General features: G+C 41.9%; 1 protein-coding gene across 1 annotated transcript in view; it reads right to left on the bottom strand.

The window, feature by feature from the left end:
* GLG1 (golgi glycoprotein 1) overlaps nt 1–22,284 on the bottom strand; it is an 80,391-nt gene that overhangs the window by 14,971 nt on the left and 43,136 nt on the right. The window contains exons 4-11 of the mRNA XM_086757892.1: nt 21,206–21,421; nt 14,667–14,870; nt 13,944–14,015; nt 11,583–11,766; nt 9,551–9,765; nt 3,597–3,718; nt 2,830–2,931; nt 710–863 (exon numbers count right to left, since the gene is read on the bottom strand). Of these exons, the coding sequence (XP_086614018.1) occupies nt 710–863; nt 2,830–2,931; nt 3,597–3,718; nt 9,551–9,765; nt 11,583–11,766; nt 13,944–14,015; nt 14,667–14,870; nt 21,206–21,421 (1,269 nt within the window). The remainder of the gene's footprint in view (nt 1–709; nt 864–2,829; nt 2,932–3,596; nt 3,719–9,550; nt 9,766–11,582; nt 11,767–13,943; nt 14,016–14,666; nt 14,871–21,205; nt 21,422–22,284) is intronic.

Genomic DNA, 22,284 nt, shown 5'->3' on the forward strand with positions numbered 1-22,284 from the left:
CAACTCCTAGGGGCCATGTACACCACAGCGCCCAAAGAAACGGAACTGAGTGCCCAGCTGCTTTCAAGGGAGTGCCTGGATAAAGGCACAAGAGGGCAGCAAATTTAAGAAGAGTAGCTCTAAACCAAACAAACGTGATCATGGTGGATCTCCAGATTGCAGGGCAGCAACTCAGATCCCTACTGTGTTCTCGAAACACAGCACAAGCACGTGTACCAGTACCACATGCTCCAAAGAACTGAAAGGATGCTTTATATCAAAGAAATAATTTAATGGGGTATAATTTGAAGTTGTACTCAAATCAAAACTTAATTAGACACAGCCTAAGAAAGCTGGGCTTGGAACTCCTTTTTGCATAAAACCAATTTTGCAGCTATGCTAGCTATCTGCAAGGAATCACATTCCTCTTCAGAAAGAGAAGGGGGAGGACTTGCACTGTGTCTAAACACACTGTTGTTCGCACACAGTTCCCAGTGCAATACCTCACCTTGATGTGGGTATTTTTGCCTTTCCAGAACAACACAGACCTTCAAGGCACACTTGAGGAGGAGCTGGGCATCTGAAGCAGTGCAAGTACCACCTACAGTAAATGCTTTTAAGTAGCTTTTCCAAGTTCCTGCAGTTTTAGCACAGTGTGTCCAACTTGCAAAAGGTACATACAACCTTTCTATCACAGATCAAAGAGCAGTAGTTGCACTCTAGCACTTACCCTCCTTCCTTGCTCCTCTGTGCGGTATGCATGCCTGTACAAGCACGAGAAAACAGCCCCTGGAGGCATCAGCTCGCTAGTCTCATTCCAGCCATGGGTATGGCAGAGACGGGAGGCATCTCCCTGACACTTGCGGTAAAGGACTGTATCCAATCTGCAAACAGAAGAGTTATCAGTAGCACTTTATTCAAATCTTTAGTGTTTTTCCTATTCTGAAATGCTTTTGAGGAATGAAACCTCAAGTTTTCATACACCACGATGTCATTTCGCAGCAGTGTCTAACCAGCTGAACCAAGAGGTGGCAAAATGCCTGTCCCTCAACCCGGAATCAACTCCCTAACATTGCAAAAATACACTAAGATCTTTAATTACAGATTAAATCCGCAATGCTTCCTGAAGAGCCTCCCATTCTCTTCTGCAGCATGCCAGCCAAATGCTGACACACAGGAAAATACATCATCTCCTTGATGTCCTAAAGCAGCAGAAAGGCAGGTACACACCACATTTTGCTTATATAATATCTTTTGTGTACTTTGTACTAGTGCCATTTTGAAATGCCAGTTTCATAAAAATCTGAGTTAGATTAACTACTGTCTGCTCTGGGTTTGAGCTAACTCAAGACTCAGCATCCTTTGCTTTTGCATACAAGAAAACTGCAAGTGCAGGTCTCTTAAGATGACATCTAATTACACTAAAGCTAAGTGAGATACTGCCATCTTTCTGTCGTGGTTTTGTTTAGTGGGGGGGGCCTAAGGTGGTAGGACACTAGGTGGACACTTTCCAAAATGGAAATTCCTGATTTCTACAACATTTTAGAAGGCAAACATCAAGTGGTATCAGTGGACACAATTATATAGATAATAGTAATAAGGAAGCCATTTCTACTCAGTGCATCAGTGCCAGGTGCACAGTTAATACATTTTTTCATAAGCCAAGAAACAGCAGTTAAACAAGAAAGATGAGCTAATGTTGCCCAGCCAGCAGTATAAGTTAGAATTATCCTTACTCCCAGCAAAATGCAAACACTCAGTCTTCCCTCTTCCAACTGCTTAAGTTTGGCTCAAGCAATGAATGCCATGGAAACACAGTACAGGTAGGAGAACCAGCAATGAAGGGAAACAGGAAGAGGAGGAAAAAAACATTAAGTATTCATCTACCTACAGAAACAGTTATCGAGATGACTAAATAAACAGCCACAAAAGCCCTAAGCTCTCTGGTCCATGAAATCCCCTGTATTTTAAAAGCAGAAGGTTCACAGAGCATGTCAGCTCTTAACTACTGGCAACTCTGCCCACAGACACAGCTATCAGTCAGATTTTCTTAATACTTGATTTGAATACTCTTTGCAGTAATCAAAGCCCATGACTTCTTGCCTTACACTCCTTGTGGTCACTAAGAACAATTATTCAACTTCTTGCAGAAATTCCATTTGAGGTTCTCAACTTCCTCATATCTTAATCTTCTTCAGAAGAAAATCCAAACATTTACTATTTCCTCACTGGTCACGTTTATCAAATTTATACCCTCCTCATCTTAACCCACACAGACACAGGTGGTCTGTATATATTTAGAACAAAGCACTGTCATTTTGGGATGAGAAAGCTGGAAAAGCAGTGCTCCAAAGGGAATTACATCTGCTCTACAGACTGTAATCACATCTAGAGAACTTGAAAAAAAAGGCAGAAATGGAAGCAGGTGGCCTCTCACACAATGTCTCTTTGTTCTACTTAGTAGCTTGGTTAACTCCCACACTGTAGTTCTCAGGGCAGATGAAACTGGCTGCCACCTGCACAGAAAGTGACCTTCAACTTCAATATGTCCAGACAGACTTATTTTAATCAAAGATGCACTAAATTTCAGAGCTCAAACTTGAGATGCTTTTTAGGGCTGCATAATTTCTAAGTGAATACCTGATTTAAGTGGGTACCACATTTACTTTTTCTAAGCAGCTTTTGCTTCTACTGTTCTAGACAGGCATTAAAGCCCTACAGACCTAGCACACTTAAAAGTCATCTTTTGAGCAAGGACAAACAATACCGTTTTACAAGGAACTGCTAATGCATACGAACACTAAATACAAGCATCAAGCAAGGATAAAAATCTTGTTTTATGGTACACACTTCCAATCACGAGATATAAAATACTGGAGCTCCAGGAGCCTATGTTCACAGTCTTCTACCATCTTCTCAGTATACAAGTGCTCCATCAGGCAAGACAGAATCCTGCAAACAGAAGAAACGTTAGGCAGACTGTTATAATCATGCTGAGCCTCCTTGTAACAGTTGGTGTTACCAAATCAGTCTTTCCAATGAACCATAGATAAGTCATTCAAATACAGTGAAGACCTGTCTCTTCCTTGAAAAGGATTACACCTAAAACAACTGTATACCACATCTGTACCCTCTAAAATTCCATTTTTTAACTTAGATCAGCAAGTCTGATACACAACAAAATCCTGAGGAATATCTTATACAAAATCTGGCTCCAGAGACAATATATATATCAGACCTGAAGATAAAGGTGACATTTGTCCCTGCAGTACGAGTTTGCTTAACTGGCCTTTCAAGGCTTGTTACTTTTCTTTGGATATTGCTGAAGACTTATGTAGTAAAAAAAAAATAGCACATTGAATGTTACACATTTAATCTAAGCACCCGAACCAGCTACATCCTTCACCAGAGCTAAAACAGCCCTGTTATAAAAATACTAGCCTGCTTGTTTGGCAATGAATGAATGCAAAGCTCGGCTCACACCTCCAACCCTGTATGAATTGCTAGTTTGGAGTTTGTAGTTTCTGGACAGGTTTTAGTATCTATACTGGTCAGCCACACAACCTTCACGGACGCCCAACAGAAACAAAACTCAGTTGTACCCGAGAGCCACCTACATTGGGTCTCCGGACCGTATGTGCTTGCAGGCAGTCTGTATCACCGACTCACAGGCCTCGTTCAGCGCGCGGTCAATGCGGTAATCTGCACCGGGGTCTGTTTCTTGAATCAGTGTTTGAAGCTGGAAGAAAGAAATTGCAGATAGGAAAAATAATCAAAATGAGAGCACTTACAACTTCCCACATGGCAATTTTGTGCCAATAACAACGCTACCAGGTATGACCTCTGCTCTGCAGTTGCATATTTGAAATGCTTGTGCTGCCAACTCAATTACAAGACGTGGGAGTCCAGTCCTGTTGAACCCTAATTATCCTTACAAAGCAGCCCAGGAACTTTGGATAAGACTGGATACACACTGAAGGTCAACTGTATACCTGGACCACTTATACACCAATTTACAAGATGGAACTGGTAAAATTTGGACACTGTATTTTTGATCCATCCTCATCCCGTAAGGCTCATGATACCAAATATGCAGATTTGTCACACTTCCATGAAGACTACTGTTCTGAATTGAAATCCAAATCAATGCTTAAAGACCAATTGCCTAACTACAAACAAAGCTTAAAAACTTCTTTAGTTGCCTGGAGAGGACACAAAAGCTTCACTGAAATACAGGATAAAATGGCCCACTCTGCTGGCCCATGAAATATCATTTCCTCGGGTAAGTGTGCTCAAGCTTTTGGAAGCCAAGGTAACCACAATTTGCTCAATATTTAACAATTTTAATATATTAAAATAATTACTAAATATTATTATAAAATTACATGTAATGTTATATCATATATACACACATACATAACAAAAGCAGGGCATCAGTTTTTATCTACTTAAGAGAAGCCATGATGTAAGTGAAAGATGAAAACAAAAGCTTTCCAAAGATTCAGAGACCAGGCGTGCTAACTTGAAGCTGCGATATCCCTGCACTCCTTTTGTGGCTTCTAAATACTTTCAACTGTCATAGGTAAATACAGTATGAACAGTTTCATCAAGTCCTTTCTTCTTGTGAAAGTTATTCTGATTAAAGTTTCAGAAAAATAACTGTCTCTTGCTAAAACGGAAATATAATTTAACATCCACAGCACTGAGCTTCAAAATCAGATTCAGGCAGGCCATCTTCACACAGGCCAGGACATTTGAAGATGAATTTGGGAGGCATCTGCTGGGCCAGAGGAAGGGAGTTTCAGTAGATCTCAATCTCACTTCACCTATAGGTTTGGGGAGAAGGGCAGCTTTCTGGGCCATCACCCAGCCCAGGATCCCTACACCCCACTTCACTTCCCACCAAGCTGTGAATTCCCAAACACTGACACAGGGCAGACTGGTATCATCATTCAACAGGCAATCATTTTTAGCTGACAAATTTGGAGCAAAAATAAAAGAGCTTGCTTAGAAGGCAACTGCACACTGACATCAAATGGTCTACGCTGTTAATATCTTGACACTGACAATTATTTTTGCTACTGGCCCCCAGCTCAACTCATTCAAAAGCACAGTTACAATTTTATCCTCCATCTTTCAAAGTCTCCACTTAAACACTGTCCAGGAAACTTTCAGGGACAAAGCTCTAACATCACAAAACACAGAAGAAAAAAGCCTCAGAGCAACAGAGGAAATACAAGCTGGCACTATTTATCCAATAGGAAGTTTATAATCAAGAGGACAGACCACAGACTGCCTGGGAGGAACACAGGATTTCCTGCAACTTGCTCTTGGCCAAAGTTAATTATGCCCAGCCTCAGCTTCTAAGGGACGCAGGCAGCTGAGAAGAGTGCTGCCTAGCAAGCACAAGCTGTCGATTAAAAAATTCTTGGAATATTTTCATTAAATAATAATAATAAAAAAGAAACATTTGACTCTGACAGTGGTCAAACAGAAGCCAGTAGAGGATCTGGTTCATAACAGGGAAATAAACTTTCATCAGCAGGAACAGCAAGACGTGATATGTTCTTTACAAACTTTGCAAGAGTTAGTTCAAGGAGGAGAAGAATACGGTAGCTCTGCTGGCACACACACAGAGCCTGCACAGACAGGCAATACTGTGCACAAGAAGTGCTGGGGTCGCTTCACATCAGACGTTTACATATAAACAGGGATCAAATATGATTACTGGAATTACTCCCTCAAGAACAGATGGGTGAATAAAACCTCAAACCTGATACTTTCTCACACACAGAGATTAAATAAACTGGCCAGAGTATTACATAGGCAAGACTCTTCCTCGGGTCTCAGTTTAAGTGATATTTTTGTTGCTGTCCTGTGCAAGAGGCCAAAGTGCACTGAGTGCAACAGTTTGGAAGCACCAGGTCATCTCCCAGTCTCTGCCCTGTTTTGGGCACAACAGCAGGATTCCCAGTCCTGATTCTCAATGACATGCAAGATGCGCAGCAGCAAGCCAGCTGCCCTGACTGCAGGGGTGAGGGAATAATTTGGCACCAGTGATAAAAGTGAAGGTTTTATAGGATTTTTCTCCTTCTCACAACAAATCCTTGTAGCTGAAGACCAGACGGATAAACTTTATAATCCTCTGAGCTTTCATCCTGATAGAGTTAAATTAACAATTAGCTATCAATTTATTAGCTGTATGAGAAATTGGAAGCAAAAATATCTGTCCTTTTAGCAAGGATTACAGTTTTACATGCTAAAGGGACTGAACAGAAAAAAAACAAGATGAGACCAGAACAACATAAAAGCCACATATTTGAAAAAATTTGCCAGTAGCTCTAGTATAAAATACTGCTTCCATCAAACACCACCATGGGTGCTAGACACTGCCAGTACAGCTGCAGACCTTTATGGGCTGATGCTCACAATTAAGGGACACATCTATCTGCTGTCTGATGACCTACAGCATCGCAGACTCACCCCTCCCTACACGCAAGATTTCCATCTTTGAAGAACAACATAATGTAGCTGCAGAAGCACAATTAATGACTGGAACATACCCAAGCTGTATATACGTCCCCAAAGGAAAGAACAACTTTTACATGGGAATACGTTTGAGAAGTAGTATCTCCTCCTGTTTTTTTTTCCTTAATAAAACGCATGCCCCAATAGCATAAATAACAGAAGCTCCACCCCTTGGTTCAGAACAGGCAGAGTGCTCTCCAAAGACAGCAAAGCCAAACTGCAAACAGCCCTTAAGAGGGCACGTTGCTAGAGTGTACCTGTGACAGGCTGGGGTGAGCAAAGTACTTAAGGTTATAATTAGGTAAGATAAGGCTGACCAAACACGTGGGAGGTTTTTTTTGACTTACACTGAGACTTACACTTTCATGTTACAGAGAAAGCCACCATTTCTCTATCATTTACAGAGCTTGGGTATTTTGCTAAGTTCACTGATCAAAACTGAGACAAAAAAAAAAAACACATCGCTCTTTGACACTTGGGTCTAGGCATGCCTCTTGCTCAACAGCACAGTTAATTGTGAGCACAGACTCTCATACACGAGATCATTCTGATTGAGGTGTCACAAGAAATGAAACCCCTCAGATCAAGAAATCAGGGTGTCAAAATGCATTTTGTTGACAGGTTTAAGTAAAAAAAAAAAAAATCACTCATGTTCCTCATACAGGAAAGGATATGAGCAGATGCTCCTGCAGGAAAATAAAAGCATGCAGGTTTTTTGGCTGTTTTGTTGGTTTGAGGTTTTCTTTATGTTGTTTTTGGCAGATGGGCAAGCATCTTCCTTTCATAAGGCAAGCATAATCAGAGCAAACCTTCACAGACAGGACAGTAAGTAAAATCAGATTCAAACTAGATGTTTCCCATTCTAGTTTTCCCAAGCAAATCATCTAGGCAAGCATATTTTGTCACACAGCTTCTACAAGGAAGCATTTCAGGACAAGCTCCACTGCTTTGAACTAGTCAAGAAATCAAAGTGCGGTATTAGTGTTACCTAATGGTGCTACTAAAAGCACAGGAACACAAGCCTTTGACTCTGCACAGAAAAGACAATGTCTGGAGATTGGCCCAAAGGACAGCAGCCAGCTCTGCTACGACAACCCCAAAGCAACTATGTTGTTTTCCTCTGTTTCTGCAGATGAAAAGGTAGAGATGCCACAGACCAGTAAGTTCCACCATCAACAGCTACATCAGAATTCAATCTGAGAGCATCAGTGCCACGTTCCCAAAATAAGAATTGCTCAAGAACATCAGAAAGGACAGACCAGCTTTGGTCTACCGGGACTTGGGCTGAAGCCATGTGGACCAAGCAGTAGCCAGGAAGCAAGCAGGAGATGGCCAAAGCAGTCATCCTATCTGCAGATGAGGAGCCATTGGAGGTACAAAGTGTTAGGAGCCCTCACCAGCATTGCATTGTAGACAAAAAAAACCCAAACACAACAGTCCATGCTCTTTGATGCAGTCTGCTTACTAGTTTTTGAAAACTCACACACAGGCCAATCTTTCCCCCATGAACGGATTTACTGAAGCAGCACTACTGAGACCATCTACATGTCTGAAAGACAGAACTATACTGACATATGGCAATGAAGAAGCTGAGAAATCAGCAAACTAATCATATTTTGTAAAATCAGCACTTAAATTTGCACCTGCCATCTTTTGCACAGAGAACAACACATGGGTCATTCCACTTGAAGCGGAATCATAGACAACCACTGCTGTTGCCATCAACTTACTGTACCCCAGTAAAGCAGTAGCTTTAGCATAGCAGAACTGAAAAAATCCCTACAGATGCCTACAGATGTTCTTTTTCCCTCAAGAAGCCTGAAATCTCACATCTTTTGTGAGTCCCTCACCTTGACCTACTGACTTGTTCTGAACACATACTTCATGATCAGGAAGTTATTCCCAAGATGAAATGATTTCCCTACAATTTGCAAATAATCAAGTTCTGAAGCAGCAAGTTCAATTTCATATTTAAACAGAAACAAGTATTCAGTTTTTCACACAAATGTTGCACACGCTACAGCTCACTGCAGAAGTGATTCAAACTGTACAGCTGTGCACCAAAACAACTGGTATTTATGCAGAAATAAGCTTCTCACAAGAGCATCCTATGCTTTACAAAAATTTAACAGATATTCATTTATCTTTGATAACACACACAAACCAGCAACATTTTTGGCTCAGGCTTCGAGCTACATTTACACTGAAACTGGACTACAGTGGTCCCATATATTGCAGGAGGTCAAGTGCACATATCTCCCCAAATCCCTACATCCACGCTAACACTCCCTCACCATTTTTGGCACCGATGTCACTTTTCCAGGCTCATGGGTCATTTGAAGCAGGTATTAAGTACAAAAACATAGTACCACACTAAAAAGCACTGATTTTGAATATTAAGTAATTGTTTTAAATTTAAAGAGGATACAAACAGGATGCTTCTGGGCCAAAATTGAGTTTAAAAAAGGTAAAAGAACCATCAAGGTTCAAGGAGAAGAGCTACATTTCCTTCAGTGGCTGCAACTACAACAGCGTGCAGCAGTCTGTTGTACCTACCTGTCCCTGAAGTTCCACTTCTATCATTTAAGCTGAATGAAATAGTAAAAATAAAACTGAGTGGAAAGGCGCTTTGAGAAGATTTACTGCATTTCCAACGACAGCGCGTATGGGGAAGGGAAGGAGAAGGAATGTTTTAACATGTAGAAGAAAAGCAAGTTTCCCTACATCTTGCACCCAGGAGAGAAATCCATGACTTAAGAGCTGCTACAGAAGAACTACTGGAGATCCAGTACAAAATCCAGAGCAAAACAATCCAAAATGTATTTTTTGAGGACAAAAACCCCCACATTACTAGTGTGCTGCTGGATACCAAGATACACTTCATACCACGACAGCTACACAACTGCCTCCAGCATTCACTGGCACCTGGCAGAGCCAGACTGCCTTCAGAAGAATCTCCATCGCAAGGCAAAATGTTAACAGACAAATTAGTGCTTCTACCTACTGAGCAACCTAGAAGCAAAGCGACAGAAAACCACCTTACCGCCTGCTGACAGTTCAGCCCGACATTTCCCTTTTCGCCCCGTACTACTTTCATCAGGCAGTGCAGGGTGCGACCTTTCCGATGGAGGCCTGAGCAGTGGTGTTCGATCTCCCCTCGGCAGCTCAGGATTATTTCCGGGCTCAGTGAGAAGTCTTCCATTAGCATGCGCCGGTAATCCAGCATTTCACCCTGGCACTCGCTGCTCACTTGTCGACCTGAGCCAAGAGAAGACAAAGTGATTTAATACCAGTGCTTACCAGAGCCCTTCTTGACCTATGCTATCACAATGCTGGAAGAACAGGGATGATGTCCACGCTCTGGACAACACCAGACTGCAACAAACGGGCTAGAGCAGACATGCTGGGGATTAAACCAGTTGTTATGGTAGCTTCTAGCATTTAACTGACCCTGAGAACAGTCTACAGATTCAATACACAGATTTGAAAAAAGGGATTCCTGAAAGATTCAGAGAATCTTATTTTGGATTTCACATTACAGGAGGTGCTTTTGAAGAACAGCTGAAAAAGCTCAGTGGATCTGCAGTTCTGCGGTACAGGTCAGCTCTTTCCTGTATGCTCAAGGACTTGTTTTTCCACTGTAGAAACAGAAGTCACTTCTGGTAATCTACCAGCTTGATATGTAACTGTGGGGAGGAATTTGTCTGGACAGCAGATTAAACATTTTCTGAAGAAAAGCCTTCCTAGAGCAATAGCACATACTTGCTCAGAAAGCCAAAACACAGAATAGAATATGTTACCAAGAGCATATACGAAGTGTCTAACAAACCACTGCACTTGCACAGAAATCTGAGCCTTCCTACTGTCCCCATGTATACAGTTTGTTGGGTTTTTTTTTTTTTAAATCAAAAGGAACATGTCTTTTTTTTTTTTTTTGCTATGCCGTCCCCCTAGCCCCACCATAACATATTCAATGCCCTATGCAACCAAGGTCCTACACCCAAACAGGGGCTCCCAAGCATTGTAACACAGATACATGAAGGTGTGTGGAATAATGAGCGTTCCTCCTGGGCTATGCTTCCTGCACAAGCCACACACTGCAGAACCTGTTCCACTGTGAGACTGGAAACAGCAGTTTTCTGCACGTAATTCAGGAAAGCACCTGCCCTACTGCAGGGAGAAGGAAAAAAACCCACAACTTTCCCACAAAAAACCCACACATCATTTCCACATCAATCAGAAGCAATGAGTTATTCAAACCTACAAATGCGCAGATTGCTTATGGTATTACAGCAGCCTCTCCCTCCCGTGCCAGGGGCACTGCAGCATGCAGCCCTCCTGCTGAATCAGAAACCACCCAGCTGCATGCCAAGGCAGAAAACAAACAGTTCTCCAGTGCAGATCTGGATAATGTGTAATTTTACATGTTATGATAATTTCACAGAGAACTTTTACCACGGTCCTGCTGCACAGGGCCTTCTAACACCTTTGGGATAGTTGCTGGTGTTAGGACATCTCCAGCTTACGGTTACTTACAGGAACAAGAATATTCTCACACTTACCTTCCTTCTATATAGGAAAAAAACGGAGTTAGAGAAATTAGGACATTTGCCCAAGCTACTGAACTGCAAGGAAAGAACGTTACTTACAAGATGCAGAGGACTGAGTATCCCTGGCTTTCCCTGAGTGCTGATAAACAGGTTCTCTATTCTGTCTTGTAACCTAGTAGCATATTTAATGCTTCCTACATAAAGGAGGAAAAAAGCTGCTTGACTTCACAGTGAACATAAGGATTTGCAATTACACATCATCAGTCCAAGTGGGATTTGCTATTTTGCATTTTAAGTTTCTTGCCTACATAATAGGAGTCAGATTCAGAGGTTCACTCAGCTATTCTGATCTTCAAAGCAACAGTGATGAAAGCATCATGACGAGGAAATCTGCCTTTGAATCAAAGTTTGAAAAAAATTATTTGGAGAAGAGGACCATAAATGCATGTTGAACCCAAAGGTCCAAGAGAAAATTAAAACCAAGGTCCCAGAAAGTCACACATCTCTTGATTCAACTCCACTTACCTCTGTGCACAGCAGACTCCAAGCACATCAACAGATAGGAAAGCCTGGCTTCCCGAGAGCGGGGAAGGTTCTCCACATTACAGCGGTACTTCTTCAGATCACTTTTACAGGACTTGGCCAGCGAGTAACTGACTTTGTAGTCCTGGGCGATCAGCTTCTGGCGGGTCGTCAGAGCATCACGGCACTGCAGGAGACATTGGAATGGCTGAATGAGCTTCTGCGTGCTACTGGCAGAGAGCTAGAGCTGCTACGGTTAAGTTTTCAAGTTGTGTTTCAACAGACAACTGATGCTTTAGAACTAGTGTGTTTAAGCTGGACTGCAGTTAAATTTCATTTGTCTCACAGAAGCCACACAGTTAACAATGCACAGAGGTCAACAGATCAAGGGTTTAAGGCAGCAGCTCTCTGCATAGCACTTAAAACTGCACACTCATCCAGCTTTTTGTGAAGAGCTATGGCTGAGAGTGTGACTCATTCTCGGTAACTAGGATCAGTTGCTGACATTTATCCCAGCTGTGGTACACACTCACCCCGTGCCCTCAAGAAACAACTCTTCCCAGTCGCATTTAGAAAATACCGTGTTCTTCAGATTTGTTCTGCAATGTGCTGATCAGATGACAGCAGATAGGCAGCCTAACCATGGGAATTTCTAGCCATTTTACATGACGGGTGAAGCTCACGAGGATGCACCGTGATCAAACCCGAACTCAGCAGCTGCAAGAATAACCCTCTACATTTCATCCAAAAAAGGTCCTGTAAAAACACTGCTACGTTTCGTAGCTTTTGGCTTAAATTGTATGACAACGGAATTTGAGTGTGGCAGATAATTGAGAATAGCTCAGGCAATTCGTCCATTCTTGGAGTATTTGCAAGGAAGGAAAATTGTGTGTGTTGGGTGGGGAGAACAGGGAGCAATCTTGGCACAAGGAACAGAAAAGCCTAGAGTCCTCTCCCTTTCCTTACACCAGGGCTTTGACTTTTCTCCCCCTCCTTCCCATACCTACTCCAGGACGTGGAAAATCCTGCTTCAAGATACTCTCACCCCCTCCTTTATGGTCCCGTTTCTGTGCCATGACTTAGGACTGTCTAAAGCTCTAGACACAGGGAGATAGAAGCTTGCAGATCTCCCATCCCCCAAAGCAGGGGAAGGTCAGCTATGGCCAGGGAGGCCAGCCTGGCGAACAGTTTTGGATTATACAAAGCAAACCACCCACTAGGCAGCTATTGTCTGCTACATGGGTATGCAGCAGCCAACGCCATCAGCAAAGAGGGACTTTTTACTGGTAACAGCTTTTACAAAACTAGTGACTTTGCAGACAGTACAGCCTTGGCAGCCACAAGACTGAGAACTAGATTTTGTGTTCCTCCTGCTCTGCAAACTGCACCCTCAGAGCATCCACCCCTCTCCCCCTACCAAGTCATCTCCTACAGATTTGTCTAACCTCTCAGCATCTTACGTTCATATCTTAGACAGCTGACCATGGAAGAGATCCCTTTCAGTAACACACTTGTGCAAAAATCCAGCTTTGTTTCAAGCGCTCTGCGATCACTGTTTTGAATTTGTTAATTGGAACTAAGCTTTCAGATAGTTAAGGGATTTACAGAAAAGAAAATGACTCTGATCCCTACAGGCCTCTGAATCAGGCCCCTTCAGCAGAGCTTCTCCAAGAAGGGCTTCACTGATATCCATCTTCGTATCCTTTCACACAGATATGATACTGCTTCTGAAATCATCGAAGGCATTGCTGCCTTCCCAAAATACCTACGCCAATACAAACTCTTTTCAAGACTGGCTTTCCAGAATAACTTTTTTTGTTGTTGTTAGAAATCACATCTTCAGGAAAAAAGTTAAGGAAAACGTCAGTTACTGAACTGTGCATCTTTCCCACAGAATTTGCTGCTTCACAGACACTCATAACCTTGAAAACAGAAGTGAAACACATAGAGCTCCCTGTGCCGAGACATTGGGGCATTCTGTTTCTAAATCATACGTTATAACAGCATTTATCCAAGGCTCACCCCAGCATGGTGCAACTTCTACTTTAAACACTCAATCACAGCGCTACCACTTGAGCTCCATATCTACCTTCCCAAATTACCCACTCAAAAGCTTTGATTTATTTAAATCCTTAACTTTAAAGGCTGTAACTTGAGCACAATTAATTCAAGCCATCAGCATGTAGCTGGAAACACAAACATATCAAAGTAAAAGCGTCTGTCAAAGCAGTTGGTTATCTGGTTACTCCAATCACATAGATGATGGATTTTCCTCAACACTGGAAAAGAATAATGCATCCTGGATTGATGAATGAGCTGATGATTTCTGCTTTAAGGATTTGTCTCACTAAGACAGATACCTACCTTTTCACTCATTGATTCTTCAAACTTGTGATTAAAGAGGCACTTGTAGACTCTGCCTTCCCCGGCTTGAGTCTGTGAAACAGAACAGGAACATTTGCCATTAAAGACAAGAATTGTAATACTTAACAAACAGGCTAAACTACACCTAAAGAAACTTATTTTTTAAACTAGAACTATATTAAAGTTAATATTTCAAATGACAGTGATGGCTTCTACACTATAAAAATCTTTTAAATTTTATTGCATTAAAAATATCTGGTCATGTTCGTCACCCTTTCAGTGAGAAGCCACTCAGCTGACACAAGCTAACTCAAACTCAACAACGTAGCTTTCCAGCTCATTGCTCCAGGGATAAGGAGCGCTGCGAGTTGAGTCAGACCAGGTTGACCTCGTGCAACAGCTTACCGCTGCAGAAGCGAGCCTTCGCTCACCTTTGCTGCCTCCTCCTCATTCAAGTCATTCCTCTCCCTGCCACATCAGCTCTGATGTCCATTAAATCATTTATGCCAATTCAGTTCATTAACCCACTGGAAATAACACTTGTTTGTTGGGTGAGTGAGTTTAATACCAGATTTATTGCAAAGTGACAGCTACAAGGTGCCTGTTTTCAGTATTCCACGATCTTGCTCAGCCTCCGCTCTACTGTTCCATTCCTTCTTCCCGTGTGGTTTTGGGTTTTTTAATGGATTACCATAGAAGAGAAGGCAAGAGGAAACTACTCACATTTTCACAAAACCGTTCTCTATCATCTCGGCATGCAAAGTAGAGATGCCGGTCCAAGTGGAAGTCATCTGAAGAGAGTTCAGCTACACGAAGAATCGCTTTCTTACACTGATCAGAAACCTGAATTCGAGGATCAGTCTCCTCCGCCTCTTTTACCAAGCCTTTTTCCAGGCATGCCACCACCTCTCCTTGCGAGTGGGCATCCTACATGAGAAAAGCAAGACAACATCTGTAACCAATCACTTACGCAATCAAGTGATCTGTGATTTTGGATGAGTACCACATGAATTAAGCAATAAACAAAGGGTCTACATACAGACTTCCAAAAGTTCAGCCCAAACTGCATTTACATTCACAGGAGGCAACACTTAATATCTGCACTACGCACACCATCCTGCTGACGGCCACCGTGAAATCCCCCCCTCCAATGCTCTGGGTTTGTTTTAATGTGACTTAATGAGATTATCACTACTTAGTTACACTGCTCAGAGCAGTTTACCAAAATGGCCAAATTATCTTTCATCTGACATAGCTCTCTCTGCACCATGGCAACAGCAAGCAACAGCATCACATTGAGAACATACTCGGGGGAGAGAAAAATCAGAGTTCCTCCATGCTGAGACAAGCCTTCAGTTTGGGTGGTGATAATTAGTGATGCTAAAAAGGCCACAAAGGAGCTTTGACCAGTGTAGGCTTCTCAGTGCTAATTCCTCCATTAAGGGACTACAAAAAAAACCCATCAAAGCATTCAAGAGCAGATGAAATCTCAGACAAAGCAGTTCTGGCTCAGTACTGTACGCCATGTCCACTGTCCTGCAAGCCTGAAGACGACTTTGGACTATGACCAGCGACTGCCAATAAATGCAGAGAGCCCTGTGCTGTGTATGAAAGCCCAGAAAGACGCAGGGTAACGCTCCATTTAGTTTCCTACATCCTTTTTACATGTTTAGAAAGGGAACCACTCTCTATACCTCCAATTCCTCTAATAAACAAGAACTCTTCTGGAACAGATCTCTCATGGGTTCTGTAAGTCTTTCCTGTGAAAACCATCTTAATTCATGTTGCTCTGCTGTGAGAGGATACTGCTACTAAGCTTATATCAGACTATCTGAAGCATACAACAAGGTATGAACACTTGCAGCAACCTGGCATTCGCAGCAACCATTTAGGAGCTCTCTCTTCAGCTCGCTCTGCCAAGCGGACTCACCCATTGCTGTTGCAGCAGCACGAGTAAGAGCGCAGCTTCCACGAAACATGATCACGACTATTCAAAGCCATGCAATTCTTCCAAATCTTTTTGTTCTGAAACGTCTCCTCAGGCAGGCAGCCCTTAATTCCTGTTTTAACTCTGCTATCTCTTGGAGCACAAGTAGAATTGGCCAATTAAATTTGTGAACACAGTCCAGAAGTATCATCAGTGTAAAAGAGCTAGAAGTAGTTTTCCCCTTAAACATAAGCAAAAAAATCCCCAAACCTCCATATTTTGGTTTACTCTTTTCTTTCAGCAGGAAATGGTCAACTCCATATGCTGGCCAGACATCAGCATCTTTGAAAAAATATAAATATATATTAACAATCCCTTTAGGACTGAGCCCAAAAGGGATCTGAGGAATGCCAGTGAACAGTATGTTCGCCACATTACTTAAAATTGCTGTTTATCCACAACCACACCAAACAAACACTGCTCCGCAAATCCTTGCAGTCAGTCATACCCAGTAATTACAACTGAGGAGCTGGCAAGTGTAAATGATTGAGAAAAACCATTTTAAGTTTCTCTAGCAGTTTTTTGCTCCTGCCTATCTGAGGTTGCAGCTGGGAGGCAAGGCAGGCCATGATTACTCTCACTCACCTGCAGCCTCCCCTTGCAAGCCAGCAAGGAGGGCACAAGGCAAGCTTTTCCAGCTAGGAAAATGAGAAGTTTCCTGGTTTCTTGCAGCATGGGTCTAGAGTCCTACTATGTATGAAAGTAAATCTATTTTTAATAGTCTAGTGAAAGGGAATTTCCATATGCTGGATGCTGACTGTTTACCATTGCATTTCAGGGACAAAACATGAAATGACTAATTTATTGCATTACTTCGCAAACACAATTTTTACATTTGGGTAGATCATCTTGCAGTGCTGTCTACTCTGCTGCCCTGTATTAGGGCAATTTTAAAACACATCAGACTTAACAGAAATAGAAACACACACACAAGGCAATACAATTAGCTCTTGAAACATGCAGTCCTGCATTTTTCCCCCTAGCTCCAAGCTTTCACACGACTTCTCGTGCCGTCAAAATTTGAGAGGCTCGTCTTAAGGAGGATGGCAGGAGAACTTTGACACACAATTGCAGTACCTGCATCACTTTGCGGCTCTCTGCCACGCAGAGCTGCCTGCTCCCACCTGCACTCCACGTGCCACCAGTTGTGCACAAGCAAGCTCAGCTTCAGAGGCACCAAAGCTGAGGGTCGGCTCCCTAGGGCATGAGCTCTCCCAGCCCTGCTACAGCACCGGCTGCCTGGTGCATACAAGGGTACGAACGCCTGCGGCAGCTCTGCATGGAACAAATCCTAAAGCTCTTCCTCTGTCCAGCACCCTGCTGTCAGAAAGCCTCTACCTTAGAGTTGAAGACCTTTAAGATCATTCTACAAGTCAAGACTCCCCAACGTTGCTGTGACAGAGTCTAGGCCTCATTTCTCTAGTGCAACACACTGAAATACAGGAGATTAAATCTAAAACCCACAGGTTTCTAGGAACTGTTGCCTCACCATCCCTATCAATCTTAAGTGGAGAGCTTTAACTGAAAGCTGCAAAGATCCGTTAAACATTCTAGATAATTATCTAGTCTGGAGTGTCTTGAAACTCCGTGTAGTTTTATGAATGGAAACAATACTGTACTATGGCACTATGAGCCACAGGAAAATGGAACTAAATTCTGAATGTGCCCAAGCAAATCCCCTTCAGCACAATGCTTTCTGAGATTTTAATTCCTATGACCAAAATTCAGACTCCAGGCACACAGCTTTAGGTCAAGGTAATTTTTAAAACCTTGTTCTTACTATTCATTTTCCACCAGAGATTCCCCCCTCTTCCCCAATACAGTTTAGGTTTTGCAATTCTTGTTTATTTTTTTGTCATTTTCTGAGCTCCCTTGGACAGGATTTTCTGTCCAAAACTTGGTATGCCTTGAGTTAACGACTGTTCTAGCTGCAGACTTGCAGAGAGAAGCTAGAAAAGTGACCAGAAAAGAGTCAAGAGTAGAAAGGAGCAGCAGGCAGGAGGGTAAAACATTACCTGTCTTACCAGCACAGCACCTTGCACTGAAGGGCTGTGCTGACTTGCTGGAGCCAGAGCCAGTCAGGCTGTGGAAAACCACCCAGCACATCTAGGAAGTTCCAGTTCAGCACTCCACCTGGCTAACCCAGACACCAGGGTTACAGGGATGGCTCCTAGATCTAGCAATTCTCAGTACTTCAGCTGGTAGTACACTGCTATAACACTCACTAAGTAAAAAACGACTGAGCTGAATGTTATCATCTCTTCCCATTCATAGTTGTTTCCCCTCTGTGCGCACTACTTCTGTGAAACTAGGGAAAACGTGAGAGCAACTGTATTTGAAGCACTTAGGGGTGAAAAAAGCAAGAGAACAATGGTGCACCAATATATATTTTTTTAGAAAACTGAAAAATACTATTATCTGGTAAAGTACTACAAGAGATGTGCAACTGACACTTATATTGCCTTCATTATGGCAAATAACCAACTCCAGTTCTGAAATCACAGCTAAATCCAGCACCCAGGCAAGTACACACTACCCGCTGGTTTGATACAATCCTGGACGCTACTAGGATGTGGAAAGCAGCTCATTCTGGTAGGAAGCTCAAGAAGAAAAGCTCCTTTGCAATTACCAATTTCAAATGAGATCCCTATTGCACAAAGACAAAGCAAGCTTTAAATACCAGGAGACCAAATTAGCTATAAAGAACAACAGTCAATTGGAAAAGTGACTGAAGCTACCATAAAATACGTCTCCATTAACTGGAAGGAAAAAAAAACCCAAACAAACAAAAAAAAAAACCCCAAAAAACCCCCACAAACACACAACCAAAAAAAACCCAAACAAACAAACAGAAAACAACAACCAATCCCACAACACAGGCATATTACAAAACTTAATGTTTTCAAGTGACACATCTACAGCCTTTCTGCTATATACAACAAAATGAAGTCTACAGTCAGATCGAGACTTTGAAGTTGAACTTCATTGCTCTTACAGAGCAGTAAACCAACAAGAAATGTGGAAAAGAAAGTGCAGAAAGCACCATATCAGAAGCAACAAATCCAGCAGGAACAGAATTCAATTAGAAAGTAGAATGTAAGCTAAAACAAAAAAAAAAAAAAAAGGAAGTATGGTTAGCTAGCAGAGGGGCTTTGAGAAGCAATGTAATTCCAGAATACTGACTGAAGTGCCTTTTACAGTTAAAAAAAGCCACTTTATCCCAGTTACTATGATGAAGCTATTATACTGAAGTCTACCAGTGGCCTGATGTAGATGGAGTTGGTGGTCCAGCAACGGTTATCTCCATAAAAAAAAGAGAGAAATTTCTTCCCCGACCTTCCTCCTCAGATGTCCAGGTCCTATTTATTAAATTCACAGTTACACTCAGCCACACAAAAGGGTAATGACTTTTCTCTATAAGCAACTCTCAGAAGCTACAGCATGGAAATAAAACCTGAACCAGCGTCTGACAGCAGTAAATTAGATGAGACTTCTCCAAAGCAGAAGAGGGATAGAACAGGAAACCAACAAAAGAAATGCTTGCATAGCCATTTATAGCTGTTTCCATAGCAGTATAAAATACTCCAATTCCTTTAAGTGCCAAGGATGACAGCATAACAAAAGACATCGTATGACAGGCTGTGACTCTTTCACAAACCAAGAGAAAATATTCTGGTTGGGTAAAAAAAAAAGTGAGAAATATGCAGAAACCGCACTAATCCCCCATAAAAGGCTGGTTAGGGACTCACTTTGCTCTCCTACAGAAACTTGGTGACCTGAAGTTTGTGTTTGCTTCCCTCTCCCAGATGCCCTGTGACCTTAACCTCCTCAGCCATCCCCGCCCTTCACCCACCTTGACTTCTATAACCAACACAGTGAGTTATGCCATCACACACACGAGCCTGCCAGCGCTGGTTTCAATTCTACTGGATGAGATTGGGCTCAGGCTCATGAAATCCATGCTACTGTACCCTTCAGAGTTACCATAAATATCTTCATTTTAATTTATCGTAATTCGGTCAGGCAACAGGTAATATGTGGACTTGACATCCAGGACTCCTGTATTACACTTCTAACTCCATACTGGTCATTAAAAGCAATCCTCATTTCATGAGGTCCTTCAGGCCAGGATTAGACAAGAGCATTTACTTTATGGAGAAATGAAGTTACTCAGCTGTTACTAGTCTAAACCTGTGATGTCTGCAAGTTCCTCCCCTTCTATGGCTGCTTTTGTTCTTGAAAGCAAATACTTTTTCATGCTTTTTGTTGTTCAGCTATGTCTTCTAGAATACACTAGCACTTTGCATCCATAGTGTGTTAAATTGAAGCTGCTTACAGCAGCTAACATCTCGAACAACTAGGAAAACTTTTTTTTAACCAAAGAAGTGTGTATTTTTGTTAAATCTTTTAACTTCCTCATTAATATTTGATTTAAGAGACTAATTCTTAAAAGTTTAAGAGCTATAATTTAAAAAGCACTGTAAAAAGTTGATAGGCTAATTTTAATTTTATCCCTAAACATAAAAAACTTAGTGGAAAAGCCACTCATTCCTGCAGCACTACATAACTGCTGCCTGTATTAGCTATGCTGAAGTAGACAGGGAAAGACGGTGCCTTGAAAATAACACCACATGTAGTCACCACAAACCGTTCTTTGCATCAACCTCTACTTAAGTCTCACATGGCAAAAGAACACTGATTTAGTAAAACCAGTACAGTATCAGTAAGTCTGTACTACTGAAGTATGCCACTAGGTAATGCGTACCCTTCAACTGTTTTCTTTTCAGGTGGGCAAGGGAAAGGGGAAGCAAACAGATAGAAGCTCTTGATCCAGTCTATCAACTACAGTCTGAGAAAGCAGAAAGGGTTATCGCAAGGCCACATCACCTTGACAACATTCCTGCTTCAGCCCTGACCAGACTGTGAAATAAGCCTAGCGATAAGGTCTGCTTAAATCTATTGTTTGGATTCATCGTATCGAGTTGGGCCTGACAGAGCATGATCAAAAAGACAACTACCTACCAGGTCACCTGTGGTGTGGTAAGGGAAGGAAAGACAAATGAAAGTTGTTTCTGAACAGCCACCCCTCACAGAGGAACACATGCATATTTATTAAAAAGGAATTACACAGAATCAAGATGCCATCAGACAGATGAGATATGCCGTGTCTTTTCTCAGTTGCAAGTAAGACAACAATACTACTGCAGTCTCCACAAGTTTCCCTAAGTGAATGACTTTTACAAGTCTATTGACAATCAATATATGCTCTGAATACCTTTTCTCCAGGTCGAATGCTGCCACATTTCAGGAGATTGATGTCAGCCTTGCAGTCATCCATGAAGCCACAGATCAACCGATAATCGCTGAAGATAATGGCTGTCATTTTAGTGATGTACTGATGGCACTGGTATTCAGTGATGTTGCCTCTGTGATCCACCAAACATGACACCAAGAAGCCTTTACCAACTGGTTCATCTGCACACTCCTTGATCTGTTAAAAAAAAAAAAAAAAAAAGAAACAGTGACTGTAGCTACCTAATTTAACCTTTTTTTTTTTAAAAAAAAAAAAAAAAAAAGTCCTCAAAGAAATTTGCATCTGTAGCTTCAAAACCTGCTGGCAAAGAAACCCTCTAGGCTTTAGTTTGATTTTTAGTAAGTCACAGTACTTGAAAATATTCCAGAAATGAGAAATCTCATGTGTGTCAGTGCCAGTATCTAAAGAAAGCAAACGCAGCGACCTTGAGGATTATAAACCCTCTTGCTCAATAATCATCTTTCATAATAATCACACTGAACCTCTGCAATCAAGTGGATTTGTAGGAAAAATGCTAGTTTCACAAACCTTTATTTAGAAAACTGAGCATATTACAGCATCACTAAATTGCACTTGGACTCCCATTAGCCACCTGACCTCGTAAAGTATAACATTTTGGCTAAAAGTGAGACAGATTCAAAAGTCAACACAGTATTTATTGAATTGTTTATAACTTGTTGGAAGCTGAAAATTGCTATAAAGGAAAATCCTCATCAAATTCATTTTTATCAGGCTATTACAGGAACTGACTGTTGGTACTAAACCATTTTACCCAGTAGTCTAAAAAAAAAAATTAAAATCACTGCTAACAAAAGCTGAAAGCTGTGTAGGGATTGGAAAAGCAGTGTACATGAACAGACAGGTCCCCAATATAAATCACAGCCTGAACTGCTCAGGGAAGCAGACAGTAAGGCCAAAACCATCACCTCTAGAAGTAAAAGATGCAGGCAGTTTTGACAGCATCTTTCCAAAAGAAGTGGAAAACATAGTTGCTTATCAGTTAAGGATGGTCCCCGAGGAATACTGCGATAGGAGCGGTG

Source organism: Chlamydotis macqueenii, chromosome 13 (genome assembly GCF_036417535.1).
Source record: "Chlamydotis macqueenii isolate bChlMac1 chromosome 13, bChlMac1.mat, whole genome shotgun sequence".
NCBI classification, from domain to species: domain Eukaryota; kingdom Metazoa; phylum Chordata; class Aves; order Otidiformes; family Otididae; genus Chlamydotis; species Chlamydotis macqueenii.